Source organism: Poecile atricapillus, chromosome 6 (genome assembly GCF_030490865.1).
Source record: "Poecile atricapillus isolate bPoeAtr1 chromosome 6, bPoeAtr1.hap1, whole genome shotgun sequence".
Lineage (NCBI taxonomy): Eukaryota > Metazoa > Chordata > Aves > Passeriformes > Paridae > Poecile > Poecile atricapillus.
The window spans coordinates 5,793,450-5,810,176 of NC_081254.1; the positions used below are offsets into that span (position 1 = coordinate 5,793,450).

Genomic DNA, 16,727 nt, shown 5'->3' on the forward strand with positions numbered 1-16,727 from the left:
AAAATGATGAAATACAACAGGAAGCCCCATGGGGACCATCAATTTATTCTGTCCTCTGGAGGACCTTTAAAATCTGTTTTTCTGTGGATTTATTTCTTGGACATGGGAGCATTCCATGAACCCTGGGCCAAAGAGGAAGTTTTACTGCAGGAATCTCTCACCCTCTTGGTGCAGAGATTGTGCCGGTGTGGTCTGAGAAGCTGGAGGCCTTGCTAATAAAAATCTTCAGCAATTTTCAGGAAAACCTTCTGATGTTTCATGGCTCCGTTGGGAAAACAGCTGCATTGGTGTTATCACAAGAGGTGACTTTTCCCAGTTCTGAGCCTGCTGCTTCCAAATTCCCATCTCCTCCTTTCCACACTGGTGGCCAGGTCTGGATTTCCGTCAGGAGGCTCCATTTGATGCCGTGAATGGGGTGGGTATTGTCGCCCTGGTCTGTAGCACAACTCCTCCTGGTGGAGGAAGGAAAGGTGGAGAAGGAAACCTGTCCTAACTTGGATTACATCCCTGAAAAGGATCCCCCTCAGCAGGAGATGAACCTCAGGAGATATCCAGCTGGAAACCCTCCTGAGGGTGCTGTGGCCACCAAACAGCAGAGCTTGGGTTGTGCCTGAGACTCTGGTCTCCTTGTCCAGAGTCACAGGGGTGAAACACCAGCTTTTGTTTCATTTTTCTAGACCCTTCCTGGCAAAGTGACTGTGTCCAAAGGCATTTGTGAGAGGACCATTTTTGGCAGACTCCCGAGGCTGCCCCTTGGTGGGAAGGAGTCATGAGATCGATGGGGTAGCCCTGCTCTAGGGGTGCTCCCTCCAGCAGCTCCTTCCCCTTTTTCCTGGCTCTCTGCTTGTCACACATCCCCAGGACTCTCTGGAAGTCCCCATGGTTGCTGTGTCCTTGCCTGGCTGTGCTGCATGGCACAAGGAGCTCCTCATCCACTGGGAATTTCCCTCTGAGTGGGCTGCTGGAATAGTAACTCTGCTTGCTCTTGCCTCTTTCCCCCAAAACAAAGTCCTTGCGGATCCCCAGCATCCCTGTTAAGCTCAGGGATGTGTGGAATGAAGGACTAGAGTGTGGCACCGAATTATCCCTGCCCTTTGAAGAGAAAAGCAGTGGACAGATGGGTTGTAAATTATTTATTGCTGCTGTAGAGGTCTTGTCAATGCCCAAAGAGTTTCCGTGTCTCTCTGCAGTGGGTGGCACAGGGGGATTTTCTGGCCTGAAGGATGCTTGTGCTCAGAATTAAATATTTTCCAGGTAGTTGCTTCTCACCATCGTTCTCCTGTGGAGAACTTTTTATACTCCTTCCAATTCTTACTGGAGTCTTCATTACAAAAAACTGCCTTTGTGAGCATCCACCTTTTCATATTCCTTTGTCCCATCTCCCATCCACAGCTTCTCTGGTTGGGAATTTACCCAATTTTCATCCTAGACAGAATAGATTTGCCTTCCCCCTGTAGAGGAAGCTTCCCACAACTTTATTCTTTCTTGTGGAAAGTTTCACGGGAGGGGAAAAAAGTATTTTCAAATTATTTATCCAGGGCTTGCTTTATTCCTCTTGTGGTTAAACCCCATTATGGGAGTGACTTGGTGTGGATCGAGCATCCCACAAGGATGGGGGGACTCCGTGGGCCCCGTGGTTTGGCCAGGGTGGGTGCAGGGATGTGCACCTCCCTCAGCTCATCAGCACCCTTCTCCTGCTGCTGCCCACTCCTGACTCACTGAACTCTCCTCTTCCAGCATCCCAGTCCCCAGGGCATGGTTATCCAGCATGGTCCTGCCCTGCTTTTGCCTCTCTGACCTTTAAGTCCTTCCTTCACTAACTCCCTTGATGCCAAAAAGGGTCAGCCTTAAAAAAAAATAAATAAAAAAATAAAAAGCATTAAAAACTTTGGGGGAGTAAATTCTGGAGTGTTGCCAACAAGCTAATGGAATTGGGCAGAAATAAGGTGAAAAAGAAAGGAAAAGTGACCGAAATGGATGTGATGTGTTGCTGCCTGGGCAGGGGAGGATTTCTCTGCCCACAGCTGCCCCACTGCACTGCACTTGATCGAGGGCTGGGATCCTGGGGCCAGGGTGGGTGCATGCGCTCCGTGGGGAGCAGGGCTGTGGTTTTGGCAGGGCTCTGGGGAGCTCCTCATGCCTTTCCTTCTCTCTCTTTTTCCTTCTTTATTTGGTTTAAATGAAGAAGAAGGTGGTGGATGCCATTCCTGGGCTGGGAGGCGATGGCCACCCACAGTGACAGGGTGTTGTGGGTGCTGTTTCTGCCCTCCTGCCTGCCCAGCTGTGTCGGCACTAGGGCACAGTGGTGCCAGCAAGCCCCAGAGCAACCTCTGCTGGCTTTTGGCACTGGGGTGGTCACGCTGGTGAGCAAGTCCTTGGGCTGCCATCCAAGTGACCTGGGCAGCCCCTCCTCTTCAGCACCTTCCCCTCTGTTTTCTCTGCTGTTGCAGTGAAGCCAGGCTATGTATTTGTGGTTTTTTGGGGTTTTTTCCTTAATTTTTCATTTTTTCCCCTCCTCTCTCAAAGGTTTTCTCTCTCCTCTCCTCCTCTGTGCTCCCCTCCTGTCTTTGCCCCAGGTTACGCTCCGGTGACGGGGATGTGCCACCCTCTCCGCAGCTGCACCCTCAACCACGAGGACGGCTTCTCCTCGGCCTTCGTCGTCGCCCACGAGACCGGACACGTGTGAGTCCTGGCGGGCAGAGCTGGCTGTGCTGCTGCCCCTCTCCTTGCAAAGGGGGCTTCCTGCTGCCTGCAGGCGCCGATCCCATGGGATTTTCCCCTCCAGGTTGGGCATGGAGCACGACGGCCAGGGCAACCGCTGCGCCGATGAGACCAGCATGGGGAGCATCATGGCGCCGCTGGTGCAGGCCGCCTTCCACCGCTACCACTGGTCCCGCTGCAGCAAACAGGAGCTCAACCGCTACATCCAGTACGCCCCTTCCAGCTGGGAGGGGATGGTCTCCCTTCAGACCGTGGCTGGTGGCTTTTGGTAGCCAAAGATGCTGGAGTGCCTCTGGAGACGGGCTGGGAGAGCTGGGGGTGTTTGGCCTGGAGAAGAGAAGGCTCCAGGGAGAGCTCAGAGCCCCTTCCAGGGCCTAAAGGGGCTCCAGGAGAGCTGGAGAGGGACTTGGTACAAGGGGGAATGCCTTCCCACTGACAGGGTTAGATGGGATATTAGGAATAAGTTTTTTCCTGTGAGGGAGGTAAGGCCCTTGCCTCCTTCTCTGGGAGGTTGCCCAGAGAAGCTGTGGCTGCCCCTGGATTCCTGGAAGTGTCCAAGGCCAGGCTGGATGGGGCTTGGAGCAGCCTGAGATAGTGGAAGGTGTCCCTGCCATGACAGGGGGTGGAACTCTATGGCCTTGAAGGACCATTCCGACCCAAACCATTCTAGGTTTCCATGAAAATTCAGATTCCTCAGTAGCTGAATTTGGAGAGTGGCCTGGAGCTGAGGGATGGGGTGATGGAAGGAGATCCTCTGTCTGACTCTGCAGCTCCTACGACTGCCTCCTGGATGACCCCTTTGAGCACCAGTGGCCCACCTTACCTGAGCTGCCGGGAATTAATTATTCCATGGACGAGCAGTGCCGCTTCGACTTCGGCGTGGGCTACAAGACGTGCACGGCGGTGAGTACGGGCTGTATGGCCACGCCGTCCCCCCTCCCCGGGATCCCCGGCCAGCCTGGCTGCCACCAGCCGCTGCTGTCCCAGCCCAGCTGCTCTGTGCTCCCCAGTTCCGCACCTTCGACCCCTGCAAGCAGCTGTGGTGCAGCCACCCGGACAACCCCTACTTCTGCAAGACCAAGAAGGGGCCGCCCTTGGATGGGACCGAGTGCTCTCCCGGCAAGGTGAGGGCTGGTCCTGCTCCCTGTGGGAGGGATGAGATGAAGAGCACCTTCCTCCCGTGCTTTACCATTCCTGTAGCGCTGTGGGTGCTCTCCACTGGTGCTGAGCGCTTTGGAAAAGGTCTGGAACTCATTCCTTCTCCTCCCTTCCAGTGGTGCTTCAAGGGCCACTGCATCTGGAAGACATCAGAGCAGCCTTACAGCCAGGATGGCAGCTGGAGCTCCTGGTCCAAGTTTGGCTCGTGCTCCAGGACCTGTGGGGGAGGCGTGCGATCCCGCAGCCGGAGCTGCGACAACCCGCCGTACGTCTGGACTTTGCCTCCCTCCCTTTTCCCAACTGGAAGTGGCCGCGAGCCAGAGGTTCCTGGCTCTTCCCCTCGTTGGCAGGGATGGGGACATCCGTTCCTGCGGGAGCTGTGCCGTGTGTTGGGGCGCTGAGCTGTGCTGGGGTTGAACACCATCCCCTCTCCAGTGCTCTTACAGCCTGCTGGGTTTATCTTCCAGCCCGGCGTACGGAGGGCGCCAGTGCCCGGGAGCCACCTACGAGTACCAGGTGTGCAATGCCGAGGAGTGCCCGGGGCCCTACCAGGATTTCCGTGCCCAGCAGTGCTCCAAGCGCAATTCCTACTACACCCACCAGAACAGCAAACATTCCTGGCTTCCCTACGAGCATCATGACGGTGAGTGGCGGCGGGTCCTAGCAAGGGAGCCAAATTCCTCCAGAGGACTCTGCCCTGATGGTGGCCATCACCCTGGGATGGAGACTGTGCCAGCTGCACAGATGTTGGGCGGTGGGAAGCTCCTGAGCTGGAAACTGTTGTGCAATAAGCCAGCATCAGGCAGCCAGCTTTTTAAAATCACAGAATCACAGAATGGTTTGGGTTGGAAGGGCCCTTAACGATGATCTCATTCCAACCCTGCAGCCGTGGGCAGGGACACCTTCCAGTAGCCCAGGTTACTCACAGTTGGAAGAACACTTCCAGGGATCCAGGGATGGCCACAGCTTCTCTGGGCAGCCTGTGCCAGGGCCTGCCCACTCTCACAATATAGAATTTCTTCCCAATACCACATCTAACCCTGCCTTCTTTCAGTTTGAAGCTATTCCCCCTTGTCCTGTCACTCTGGGCTTTTCTCCTTGTCCAAAGTCCCTCTCCAGCTTTCTTGGAGCCCCTTCAGGTACTGGAAGGGGTTCTAAGTTCTCCCTGGAGTCTTCTGTTCTCCAGGCTGAGCACCCCCAGCTCTCCCAGCCTGGCTCCAGAGTATAGCTGCCTACTTGCATTGCAGCCTCATGTAGAGTGTCCTGTCCTGCCTTTAATTTCCTGAGTGTACCGGGCAAAAGTGCAGGCTCGGGAGATCAGCCACATGAATATCCTGGGCTTTGGAATTGTGGCTGTGCTCGGGTGTACAAGCTGAGATGGGTTTCTGTCTTCACCCACCCTAATGAATTTCCACAACCCCCTTTTCCCCCCCACCTCCCTTTTTCTCCCCATTGCCCTTTCCCTTCCCGCAGATGCTCAGAAGTGTGAGTTGATCTGCCAGTCCGAGGGCACGGGAGATGTGGTGTTCATGAACCAGGTTGTTCACGACGGGACCCGCTGCAGCTACCGAGACCCCTACAGCATCTGTGTCCGGGGAGAGTGTGTGGTAAGGAGCTGTTGTGGGGCTGTCCCTGTCCTTTCCCTAGCCAGGAGAGAGCTCAGCTCCTTTGGGGCATGTGTTCTGCCTTGGGGGGAAAAGCCTGTGTGCAGCAAAGGGGATGGCTGGGCTGCAGGGCTGTAACCCTGGGCTGGGCTGCAGGGCTGTAATCCCGGGCTGGGTTGTAGGCATGTAACCCCAGGCTTGTCCTCTCCTCCCCTGGGTGCCAGCACGTCGGCTGTGACAAGGAGGTTGGCTCCCTGAAGCAGGATGACAAGTGTGGGGTCTGCGGTGGGGACAATTCCCACTGCCGGACAGTGAAGGGCACGTTGGCCAAGACCCCCAAGCAGCCAGGTGAGAGGGCTGGGTGGGTTTGGAAGCGGATTCACGAGCTGGATTCATGTGTCCAGTTGGATGAAACCTGCTCTTTCTCTTCCCTCCATCCTTTGTCCCTCCCTTTCAGGTGTTTTGAAGATGTTTGAGATCCCAGCTGGAGCAAGGCACCTTCAGATAGAAGAGATGGAGCCAGCATCCCACAGCATTGGTGAGCATGCCCCAGTCCCTCCCTTCACCCTTTCCCTTCACCCTTTCTCAGCCCTTTTCTCATCATTTTCACAAAAGAGGGTCTTTTTTAGGTCATTCCCACCCTCCAAAGCGAGTGAATGATACTGAGGGAGGGAATGATATTGATAATACCTCCTTTTATTTATTATATTGAAAATATCTCCTTTCTCTCCCAGTTGTTAAGAATCAAGCCACGGGGAACTTCATCCTGAATGCCAAGGGCAAAGAAGCCAAAAGCCAAGTGTTCATTGAGATGGGCTTGGAGTGGGAATACGCTGTGGAACAAGGCAAGGAGAGCCTGAAAACCAGCGGTCCCCTGCACGAGGCCATCAGTGTTTTGGTAAGCCTGGCTGGCACATGCTCTGGGGGGCTTGGGGACAACTGTCACAGGGGAGGTGATCTGAGCTGTGATGTGGCAGGTGATGGAAGGATGTGGGATGGAGGAAGAGTGTGGGGCACGTCATTAAATCCAGGGAATGAGCCAGCCCAAAGCAAAGGGTGACGAGCTGCATGAGGGAATGGCACAAGGACGTGTCGCTTGGGCACTTGCCTTTGAGTCCAGCTGCATTTTGCTCTGCAGCAATTGCTTGTGACTCCAAATCCCATTTTAGTTATGCTGGTATGTGGGGAATTAGGGGCTGGGTTCCCTGGACATGCAGGGAATGGCGGGCCTGTTGCTCCCATCCATCCCTGTGTTCATCCCCAGTTTTGGGTGTAAGCCACCTCGCCACGTGGTCCCTTTCCCATGGCATCGTTCTTCCCCCTCTCTGACTGCTCCCTCTGTGCCTGCAGGTCATCCCTCAGGAGGAGGAGGCGAGGAGCAGCCTCATGTACCGGTACATCATCCACGAAGACCTGCTGCCCATGATTGGAAATAACAATGTCCTGCTGGAGGAGATGGATTCCTACGAGTGGGCCCTCAAGAGCTGGTCCCAGTGCTCCAAGGCATGTGGAGGAGGTAACTTCCTCTTCGTAACAGCCTGCAGGGCATGCTTGGGGGGATGCTTGGGTATGGTAAGAGGGTGTGTGAGTCCTTTGGGGCATCCCTGGCAAGGGAAAATTATTGCCAAGCAGTTTATGTGAGCATTTTAAGAGGATTTCTTACAAAAACAGGCTTTCGTGATTGTGTGTGTGTACCTTTGTCTGTCTACCCATGGACTTACTATGATTTTTTAATTCCTTGGCTGTTATTAACTGTATTTGAGCCAAAAAACAGTGATTTTGAAGATGCCCACTACTAAAGTTTGCACAGAAATAGGTGTGAGGTTTTCTGGTGAAAGCAAAGCTTCCATATGGCCACTGGGATCAGACCCTCAGATCATGGGGAACACCTTGTGCTCTGGGAATCAGAGTGGTTTGGGTTGCAAAGAACCTTTAAAGGTCACCTGGTCCAAACCCCTGCCAGGGGCTGGGACATTTTCCATGAGCTGTGTGCACTCCACAGCAGCCTGGGGGACCCCGGGGTGGGATCCAGCAGCCACACGAGCATCCTCAGCAAACCTTGGCTCCTGCCTGAGTGGTGACATCTGAGAGTTCATATCCCAGCAGGGATGCAGGAGATGCAGGAGATGCAGGGATGCAGGCCTGGGGGAAGCTGGAGGCACTCCCACACCCATCACCTCCCTGCCCACTCTCTGCCCCCTCAGGCATCCAGTACACCAAGTACGGCTGCCGTCGGAAAAGCGACAACCGGATGGTGCACAGGAACTTCTGCGACAACGGCAAGAAGCCGAAGCCAATCCGGAGGCGCTGTAACCTCCAGGAGTGCTCCCAGCCCATGTAAGTCCTCTCTGTGTGGCCCAAGGTGCTCCCATCCCTCTCGGGGCTGCAATGGGAGCGTTTCCAGCCGCTTCCCAGCTCAAGCATCGCCTCACAACGCCTTCTCCATGTCCATCTTCCCACCCTGGCAGGTGGGTGGCGGAGGAGTGGGGCGCCTGCAGCCGCTCCTGCGGGAAGCTGGGGGTGCAGGCGCGGGCGGTGCAGTGCGTGCAGCGCCTGCAGGACGGCACCAACCGCACCCTGCACACCAAATACTGCCCCGGGCAGCGCCCCGAGACGCGCCGGCCCTGCGGCCGCCTGCCCTGCCCCGCCCAGTGGAGGACGGGAGCCTGGTCCGAGGTGAGGAAGCCCCTGGAAGGAGGTGGGTGTGAAGGTCAGGTGCTTGTAGGGGTCACGGAGTAGAATCCTGGAATGGTTTGGTGAAAAGGGAGCTGTAAAGGTCATCTAGTCCAAGCCCCACCCTGGCATGGAGAGGGATGCTTTCCATTAGCCCGGGTTGCTCAGAGTCCCATCCGGCCTGGCCTTGGTGGAGATAAGGGTACAAGAAACAGTGAGGTTTTCACAGAATCCTGGAATGGTTTGGGTTGGAAGGGACCTTAAAGCCCATCTCGTTCCAACCCCTTACCTTGGTCAGGTCACCTTCCACTAGACCAGATTGCTCCAAGCCTGGCTTTGAATACTCCAGGGATAAGGGAACAAGAAAAGATGAGAGAGGGAAGAGCATCCCTGCGCAGAGAGAGCGTGAGGGTTTGGGAGACAGGGAGGGAAACCCCATCTCAGAAAGTAATATCCACCTGGGGAATAGCCATCAGCACATCCTGGGGTGCTGTGGGGGTGTGGGGGCTGCCCCCACGCCATTGCTGACTGCCTGTCTGTCTGTCTGTCTGTCCGTCTGTCTGGGCGCAGTGCTCGGTGACCTGCGGGGAAGGTGTCCAGCAGCGGCAGGTGGTGTGCAAGGGCAGTGACGGTGGTGCACGCTGCGAGGGTGACAAGCCAGAGGCCATCCAGGGCTGCCACGTGGCTCTCTGCCCAGGTGAGAGGAGGAGGAGGAGGAGGAGAAAGAGGAGTTGGTGGTGGTACTGGGATGGGGCATGAACTGGTAGGGGTCAACCCCCATCAATGCCTCCAGCCCGCTGTGGCTTCAGGGGATGCCAGCAGGGACAGGGTAGGGTTGAACATCCCTGGTGCTGCTGACAATAAAAAAAATGCTAAAAGCCAGCCAAAATATTTCCCTTCTCTGCTCTTAGCCCTGGCATTGGCTGGTTCTGGGTTTTCTGGCAGTTCGAACGTGTGATGAGCTGATGGAGACGGGCACCCTCGAGTTTATCTTGGTTGGGGTTTGAGTGGCTTAAACGCTGGGTGCTTAAGGGATTTAATTTCTTAAGTAGATCCCACAAAACAAACCAAACACCCTGCCGAGGTATTTTTGAGTGCCCTCAGGCCTCCCTGAGTGGCTGCTGGGCATGGTGGTGCTCTCTCTGCAGGGAAGCTCTCCGGCAGCACCGCCAGCGCCGATGCCGGTGACCACGGCACGACCAAAGGGCAGCAGCGGGTGCCCCAGGACGGAGCCAAAAACCCCGTGAGCAAGATCTCCTCCAGTAAGTGCCCGTGTGATGTGGGATAACCCTCCTGATTTTGGTTTTTTCAGGGCTGAGATTTTTTTGGGACACTTTTTTACAGGGAGTTTTGCGTATTTTAGTCTTGTGTTAGGAAGAATATTTTAAAGTTTTGTTAGGTTTTTGTTTTTCGTGTTTATTAATATATTATTAAGAGACTTGTTAGGCTTTTCCAGACTTTTTGCTCAAGTTCAACTCAACTGGCTTAAATTGGTTCAAATGGCACAAAATGGCTTTGAAATGCATAGCTTTTTTATCTTTATACTCATTTTTACTCAATTAACAAATGCTAAGTAAATTATTTTTCTTAGTGATTTTATACCTTAACAGTTGTGTGTTGCCCTGTGGCATTCTTTATCTAATCACTTACTACTACATAAAAACTCTTAGAAGAAGAAGGGGAAGAAAAAAGAAGAAGAACAAGAGACAACATTTTTAATCTTCTCTCTTGTCTTCTGTTCTTTAAACTAATTTAAACGCTAAACTTTAACTTTTTCACGCAGTGACTTAAGAAAACTTTCTAATTTACACACTCACACTCTTAGTTTTTTTATTTAACAGGTGTTTTCATGGTGTTATATGAAATTCTGTGTTTTTTTGGATGTCAGAGCCAGGTATCTGTGCCTCTGACTCCAACACCCATGCTCCTGTAAGGGCAGCGCTCCCTGGGATAACCCTCCCCAGGACTTCTGCACCTTCCTGCGGGAAGAGCGGAGGTGGGAGCGCATCCAGCAGCGCTCCTGGGGAGTTTTACCCCTCTCCAAAGCTTGTTGCTCCATTGCCATCTTGTGGTGTATGAGGTCCTGCAGTTTCCGTGTTGCCTCCCGGTTTTTACGGCCTTTCCTTTTTACCTTGGAATTTTTTTAAGTAGGGAGATGGCTTCTGGTTCTTCCCCCTTGGAGTCCTTCATGGCTGCGGCATCTTGGTTTGGGGCATCCCTTGCTCTCTGTTTTTATTCCTTAACAGAATCCCTCAGTACTTTGGCTTCGTTTTCCCTCTTGCCCTCTTCCCATGTGGATAGGCAGAACCTGGAAAGGGTGCCTTGTTCCCTTTGGGAATCCCATTGGAGAGGTGCAGGGCTGGGAGCCTAATGCCACCTTATTTTGTGCTGCTCTGTCCCTCTCCAGGGGAGCCTTGCCTCGGGGACAAGTCCATCTTCTGCCAGATGGAGGTCCTGGCTCGCTACTGCTCCATCCCTGGATACAACAAGCTCTGCTGCGAATCCTGTGGGAAGAAAGCCTCCCCCACCACTGGCACACCCCCTGTCACCGGCATTCCCATGGGAACCACCACTCCCAGCCCCGCTCCAGCACTCTTCCCCTACCCCACTACCCCGGCTCGGGGGGAGCCTGGTGGGGACCCCACTCCAGCAGCTGGGATATCCAGCAGTGGTGCTTCTCCAGGGGAGCTGGGAAGGGGCCAGGGGGCCAGGTAACCTGCTTGGGACCACCTCACTGTCAGGCAGGGGAAGCCTTTCTCCCTCTTCCCTCCCTTTCTCCCCAACTTTTTCCTCTCCCCCAACTTCCAGCGATGGTTTGCATGGGTGGTGCTGCCAGGTTTGGGAAGGACCTGGCTCTGCCCCCAGAAATTCCTGGGAGAACCACTCATTCCTCATGAGCCCACTCGCCCTTCCAGCCATGCCACGGCGCTTTATGACAGCGCCATGGAAAAAAAGGTGGAAAAGAGCAAAAGACAGGCTGCTTCCTCCCAAGGTGCTACAAAGATGTGGGAGGGGGATGGCTTTAATGTTGAAATGCAACAATCCTTCCCCCTGCTCCAAGCAGCAACACAAGGATGTGCTGGACACAGGAGGGTCCTGGCTTGGTGGTTCAGCCCTGGAGCTTGGGCATAGCAATGGGAGGATCCTGGGAATCTGGGGTGGGAAAGGAAACTGGAGGGAGGTGGGGAGAGGAAATGTGAGGAAATCCCAAACTGCTGCTCTGGGCTGTCCTTTTTGGGGGTAGAGAGTTTGGGGGAAACATGTCTGGGGGGAGGTGGAACGTGACAAGCATAGAGCTGCTTCTGTCCTGGAGGCAGGAGATGGTCCAGGAGATTCCAGAGTGAGCAATACCAACCACGGGTCAAAGACCAAAAACTGAGGTCAAAAATGCCCATCACCAGGGGGGTGACTTTTTTTTTAGCCAATACTGCCCTTGGCCAGCCTTGAGCTGATATCGATGCCCAGCCTCCCCAGGATCACCAGCCTCATCCCTGCACCCTTGGACCCAGTCCCTGTGGGGCAGCAACAGCTTCCAGGGGGAAATGGGAGTGACTGGGAAACCAGGAGTGGATTTTAGGGGCAGTTACAAGGAGAGGAGAGAGATGAAGATTCATCTGCATCTCTCATTGCTTGGGAAGGGCTGGGAAGGGGGTGATTAATGCCCTGACAAATTATTGTGCCAAGTACAAAATGTTTGCACAGCACTTTAGGAGCCTTGGGCTGCCCTCTCCTCGCCGGGTGTTGGGCCAGCTCTGGGCACAGGGTTTGCCTTGACAAGTTTCAGTCCTCAAAAACCTCCCAAAATTTGTGTCCCTCTGGGGGGCTTCCATGGTTTTGGTAGTTAGGGTGCAGCAGCAAGGGAAAGTGGGCATCTGTGGGGGAGGAAGTTTTGGGAATGGGGAGGTGGAGTCCCAGGAAGGCAGGGCTTGGCAGACAGACCAGTTTGGCATTGCAAAGTGGGATGTCCTTGGGAGCCCATCCGTGGTGTGGGTGCATCCGCTGGCCCTGGGGGTCCTGCTTCCCTAGTGTCCAAGGAGTAGGATGTGGCATCCCTAGGGACAGTGTTTGTAAGCTCTGCAGGTATCCAGGGCTTGCTGGTGAGGTGATTTCCCTGGTCTGGCATGGTTTGTGACAGGGTTGAGGAACTTGCTCTGACTGAAATGGATGGAGACTCCTCCGCATTCCTGATGTTTTGAGCATTGGACTCCCCTGGAGCTTCCCAACACCCTCCTGCTGGATGAGCATTTTTCCAACTCCTCTCAAAGCACGCGAGGCTGGAAGTCCTGGCAGCCTCCTGGGTGCTGCCCTTTGGCATTAGGTGGGCATCCCAAAACGTGGAACAAAGCCCCCCCTCTGTCTGAGCCACACAGCTGGCACACCCCGTGGGACGTGGGCACATGGAGTGCCCAGATCCACAACATGCAGGTATTGGTACCCACAGGGGATCCTGCAGGGATACCAGGGTGGGATTCATCCCTTGGAATGGATTCCCCAAGGGATTCACCCTTTTCCAGCCCCTCCACGGGAGTGCCAGCATTTATTTATTGTGCCAAAGATAACGCTTTGTTTGCTCTCCAAGGAGCATAACAAAAAGACCTCCTTTCCCCTCAGAAATGGGCTGTGATGTCCTTCCTCTGAAATTCCCAGCTGTGCCCCTCCCTTCTGTGCTGGCCTAGGCTTTGGTGCTTCATTGCTTAAGGAATATTTGCAGTGGTTCCTCCGCACACCTCGGGGGAGAGCTGGGGCTCGGGACTGAACCAGCTCCTCCAGCTGACCTCAGGCTGGGAGGTGGAGGAGATCTAAAGCAGGGTGTGACCACCTCCCCCCCACCAGCTGTGGGTGATGCTGCAGGGCTGGCACCCAGCACAGCGTGTTTCGTGGAATCCTGGAATGGTTTCACTTGGAAAAAACTGTAAAGCTCATCTAGTTCCAGCCCTCCTGCCCTGGGCACAGACACCTTCCACTAGACCAGGTTGTTCCAAGCCCCATCCTGGCCTTGAACACTTCCAGGGATGGGGAATTTGTTCCAGCTGAAGGCAGGCTGAGCTTGGGTGGCTTTGTCCTGTCTCTGGTCCTGTCTCCAGGAGGAGAGGATGACTCTGGTCCCCTGCACCCTCCTAAGCCAGGTGGGTGCATGGAGTCGTTCCTATGCTGTAACCTTGTCCAGTGTTACCATGATGTATAAAGTTTTGTACATACGAGATTCAGAGCTTTTTAACTTTTAATATTTATTAATTTTGTTGGGTTCTTTTTTTTTTTTTTTTGAACTCTAACATAATGTAAAAAAAGAAAATAAAAATAAATCCACATAAAAATCTCTTGCTGTTTAGATCTGTTTTGATCTTGATCTGTTTTGAGGATGTGTGTGTGGAGGGGGAAATATGAGCGTGACCCATGTGTGGTTGATGAAATGGATTTACTTTGTGTTATTTCAGCCCTCCTCTTTATCAGCCAGAATTTCACACTCCTGTTTTGAGGAGTAAGAAAATCTCTAGATATATACATATATAGATATACACACACATAAATAGTTGAGCCAGTGCAAAAATAAATATTGATGTATTGCTGGTTCAGGCCAAAAAGAGCCCCTGCTGCCATGGCCAGGTAAAAAAATGTGAAGTGGTGAAACCAGGGTGGGGATCAGGGCAGAGAGCAAGTGTCAGGGTGTGTTTTGGCAGCCCTCCTTTCCCTGTTCGATGCCAAAACCCAGTTCCTGTTGCTGGGTTTTCACCATAATCTCACACAAGGTTTGGTGTTGCCTCAGTTGTCCCAGTTTATGGATCTCTACTCCATTTTATGGATCTTCTGGATGTTCCACTCCATCCTTAAAGCAGCAGCTTCCCTCTCAAGGAGCACTCCCTGCCTTGCCTCCTGCCCTTTGCACCTCAGGGCATGGCTGGGAGGGGACACTTGAGAGGTCCCCAGTGGCACTTGTTGTCAGGGGCAAACTGGTGGCACTTGCAGGGAGGGAGAGAAGAAGAGCGTGGCTTTGCCCTCGGGATGTGTGGGAGCTGCTCTAAAGCCACACTCACACAAAACAGTGCCTGTGTGGGAACACAGGTGTTGTGCTGGTGATTGATGCTGATGTAATCCCTCAAAAAAAGGTTTTCTTTTCCTTTTTTTCCTTTCAAATGTCTCCTCCAGGCCTCTGGCTCTCAGAGTGATGGTGGAACTGCTACGTCCTTTGGCATGAAGTCACTCAGCCCTTCCCCTCGTGTTTATAATGGCCCCTCTTAAAAAGTCAAACCCAAACCCTACCAGGTCATTCCTTAAAATCCAGCCACACTGGATTCCTCTGGATCTTTGCAGTGCCTCCTTTTTCAAGTGCTTTGAAAACCCTGCTTGGATTTCCCATGGAAAATCTCCTCCACCTGTCTGTTGTTGGATGTTCCCCTTCCACACAGCAACACTACAGCTCATCACACCTTTGGGCTTTTAGACTGCAGCAGCCTAGAAATATTTGGGCAAGGAGGGATTTTGGGGTTTATAAGGGATAGGAGAGACTTCAAGGCTTGCAGCTGGTGTGGTTGTGGCTTTTCTTGCTGGGGTGGCCAGGCCAGGCCAGGTTGGATGGGTCTTGGAGCAGCTTGGTCTGGTGGAGGATGCCCTGCCCACGGCAGGGGATGGAATGAGATGAGCTTTAAAGTCCCTTCCAACCCAAACCAGTCAGGGATTCTGTGGTTCTGTGAGATGGGGCAGAGCAGGTGCTTGTCCCCATGGGAACTGGGAACATGGCTGTGTCTCCAAACATCTTCTTCACTGCTGATTTTCCTACATCAAGTATTGCATCCCTTCCATACTCGCACTCCTGGCCAGGATGGAGTGGGTGGAACAGTTTTCTAGGAAAACTTCAGTTTTCTTTCCCATGGCTTTTGCCAAAGGGTTTTATCTCAGCCCTGGAGCCTTGCTGGCTCGTCTCAGCCATTTCCCAGGCTCCCTGCCTGACTCACCAGCCCTGGCCCTGAGCTTTTCCCCCCAGCTTCTCCTAGGGATCTGCTCAGCTGCTGTGGTTTGCCCAGCTGTGTCCCGTTGCAGCTTCCCAGTTTTCCCCCTGCATTCCTCATTGCTGGGCAGGTTATACTCAGCCACCCTGCCAGTTGCTGCTCCTTGGAAGCTGCAGACTGATTCCAGGGCGCTGTGGCTCTCAGATAAGCGTGTGCATGTCCCAGGAGAGCCTTGCAGGGATCCCAGTGTGATGTGCATGTCCCAAGGCAGCTGCCAGCTCTGCGGTGGAGGTTTGGGATGTGCAGCTTTATGTGAGGCTTGTCATAGTTCAGTGCTGGGATTTTCACTGCTGCTTTGGTGAGTTACATACTGGGAGGTTTTTTTTGTTTTTTTAGTGGAGTTTAGGGGTGTCTCTGGGGCCCAGCAGTCAGGAAATACAATTCTTTGTTGCCTAGGAAGGAGAGAGCAGTGGCTGATCAGAGCTCTGTCCCAACACTTCAGAGCTGCCTCTCCACTAAATCCCCAAGGAGAGCTGATGCTCACCATTCTTTCAGACACATTCCCTCACTTCTGTGCACTCTTTCTCATGGTATTTCTGTCTCTGCAGCCAGCTGGAATAGACAGGCAAATAATGTTTTATGGCCCCATTTGGTGAGTGGTGTCCACGTGCTCTCCTGAGGGCTGCATGGGATGTCCTGGCAATAGAGAGAGGTGCAGGGGGAGAGAAAACATGGAAAACTGCTTGTGCTGGCAAGCCTGGAGGCCAGGAGGGGACGGCATTGCCACCCAAAAACCGGGTCAGAAGGGCGAGGGGCTGCCAAGGGTCCATCGCAGAGGTCCCTCGACTTCGTGTGCCGCCTGTGGGACATCCCTGGGGACCGGAGCCGAGGGGTTGGAGTCCGAAATCTGCATCGGATCTGGCTGCAGCCGCTGGAGGTCACTGCTGGTCTGCAGCTCCTGGAGAGCCCTGCTCCACCTGCCACATTCCTGGGAGTCACATCTGGCACTCCAACCCTGCCTGATCGTCCCTTTCCCCTGCTGCTGGATGAAATGACTCTTTTGGGAGGATGAAGGAGCTGGGAAAGGGGCTCAGCCTGGAGCAAAGGAGGCTCAGGGGAACCTTCTGGCTCTGCACAACTCCCTGACAGGAGGGGACAGCCAGGGGGGGTCGGGCTCTGCTGCCAGGGAACAGGGACAGGACAAGGGGAAACGGCCTCAAGCTGTGCCAGGGGAGGTTGGAAATGAGGAGAAAGAGGAGGAGAAAGAGGAAAATGAACACCCTAAATACAGACCTAGAAACCAGGTTCTTGCTGGAAGTGCCTCTCCCTTCTTCCCATCCATGTGTCCAGGAAAGTTAAGAGTCAAACAGAGACAATATAAAAATACATGGCATTTATTTCTGTACATAACCGAAGTGCTTGTAGTTGGTGTCTCCAGATGGAACACCAGGCAAGTTTCCTCCACTCAACCAGGAGACTCAGTGCTAACATTTCAGGCTCATAACTTTAAAAAATATGTTCCATATCCCTCTTTTCTGTCCTAAAAAACTTGTTTTGTAGCACACACACACACAAAAAACAAACAAACAAACAAAAAAAAGGCTAAAAATACTTCCAAGGCACATTA

At 53.6% G+C, this 16,727-nt stretch overlaps 1 protein-coding gene across 2 annotated transcripts in view; it reads left to right on the forward strand.

Moving 5' to 3' along the window:
• ADAMTS14 (ADAM metallopeptidase with thrombospondin type 1 motif 14) overlaps positions 1 to 13,407 on the forward strand; it is a 30,293-nt gene extending 16,886 nt beyond the window's left edge. For both annotated transcript variants that reach the window (XM_058841288.1, XM_058841289.1), the window contains exons 7-22: positions 2,577 to 2,682; positions 2,786 to 2,929; positions 3,492 to 3,624; positions 3,732 to 3,845; positions 3,996 to 4,144; positions 4,347 to 4,522; positions 5,353 to 5,486; positions 5,708 to 5,831; positions 5,941 to 6,021; positions 6,218 to 6,381; positions 6,834 to 6,999; positions 7,688 to 7,820; positions 7,952 to 8,159; positions 8,727 to 8,853; positions 9,305 to 9,418; positions 10,564 to 13,407. In XM_058841288.1, the coding sequence (XP_058697271.1) occupies positions 2,577 to 2,682; positions 2,786 to 2,929; positions 3,492 to 3,624; positions 3,732 to 3,845; positions 3,996 to 4,144; positions 4,347 to 4,522; positions 5,353 to 5,486; positions 5,708 to 5,831; positions 5,941 to 6,021; positions 6,218 to 6,381; positions 6,834 to 6,999; positions 7,688 to 7,820; positions 7,952 to 8,159; positions 8,727 to 8,853; positions 9,305 to 9,418; positions 10,564 to 10,871 (2,381 nt within the window). In that variant the 3' untranslated portion in view covers positions 10,872 to 13,407. The remainder of the gene's footprint in view (positions 1 to 2,576; positions 2,683 to 2,785; positions 2,930 to 3,491; positions 3,625 to 3,731; positions 3,846 to 3,995; positions 4,145 to 4,346; positions 4,523 to 5,352; positions 5,487 to 5,707; positions 5,832 to 5,940; positions 6,022 to 6,217; positions 6,382 to 6,833; positions 7,000 to 7,687; positions 7,821 to 7,951; positions 8,160 to 8,726; positions 8,854 to 9,304; positions 9,419 to 10,563) is intronic.
• Positions 13,408 to 16,727: the final 3,320 nt, after the last annotated feature.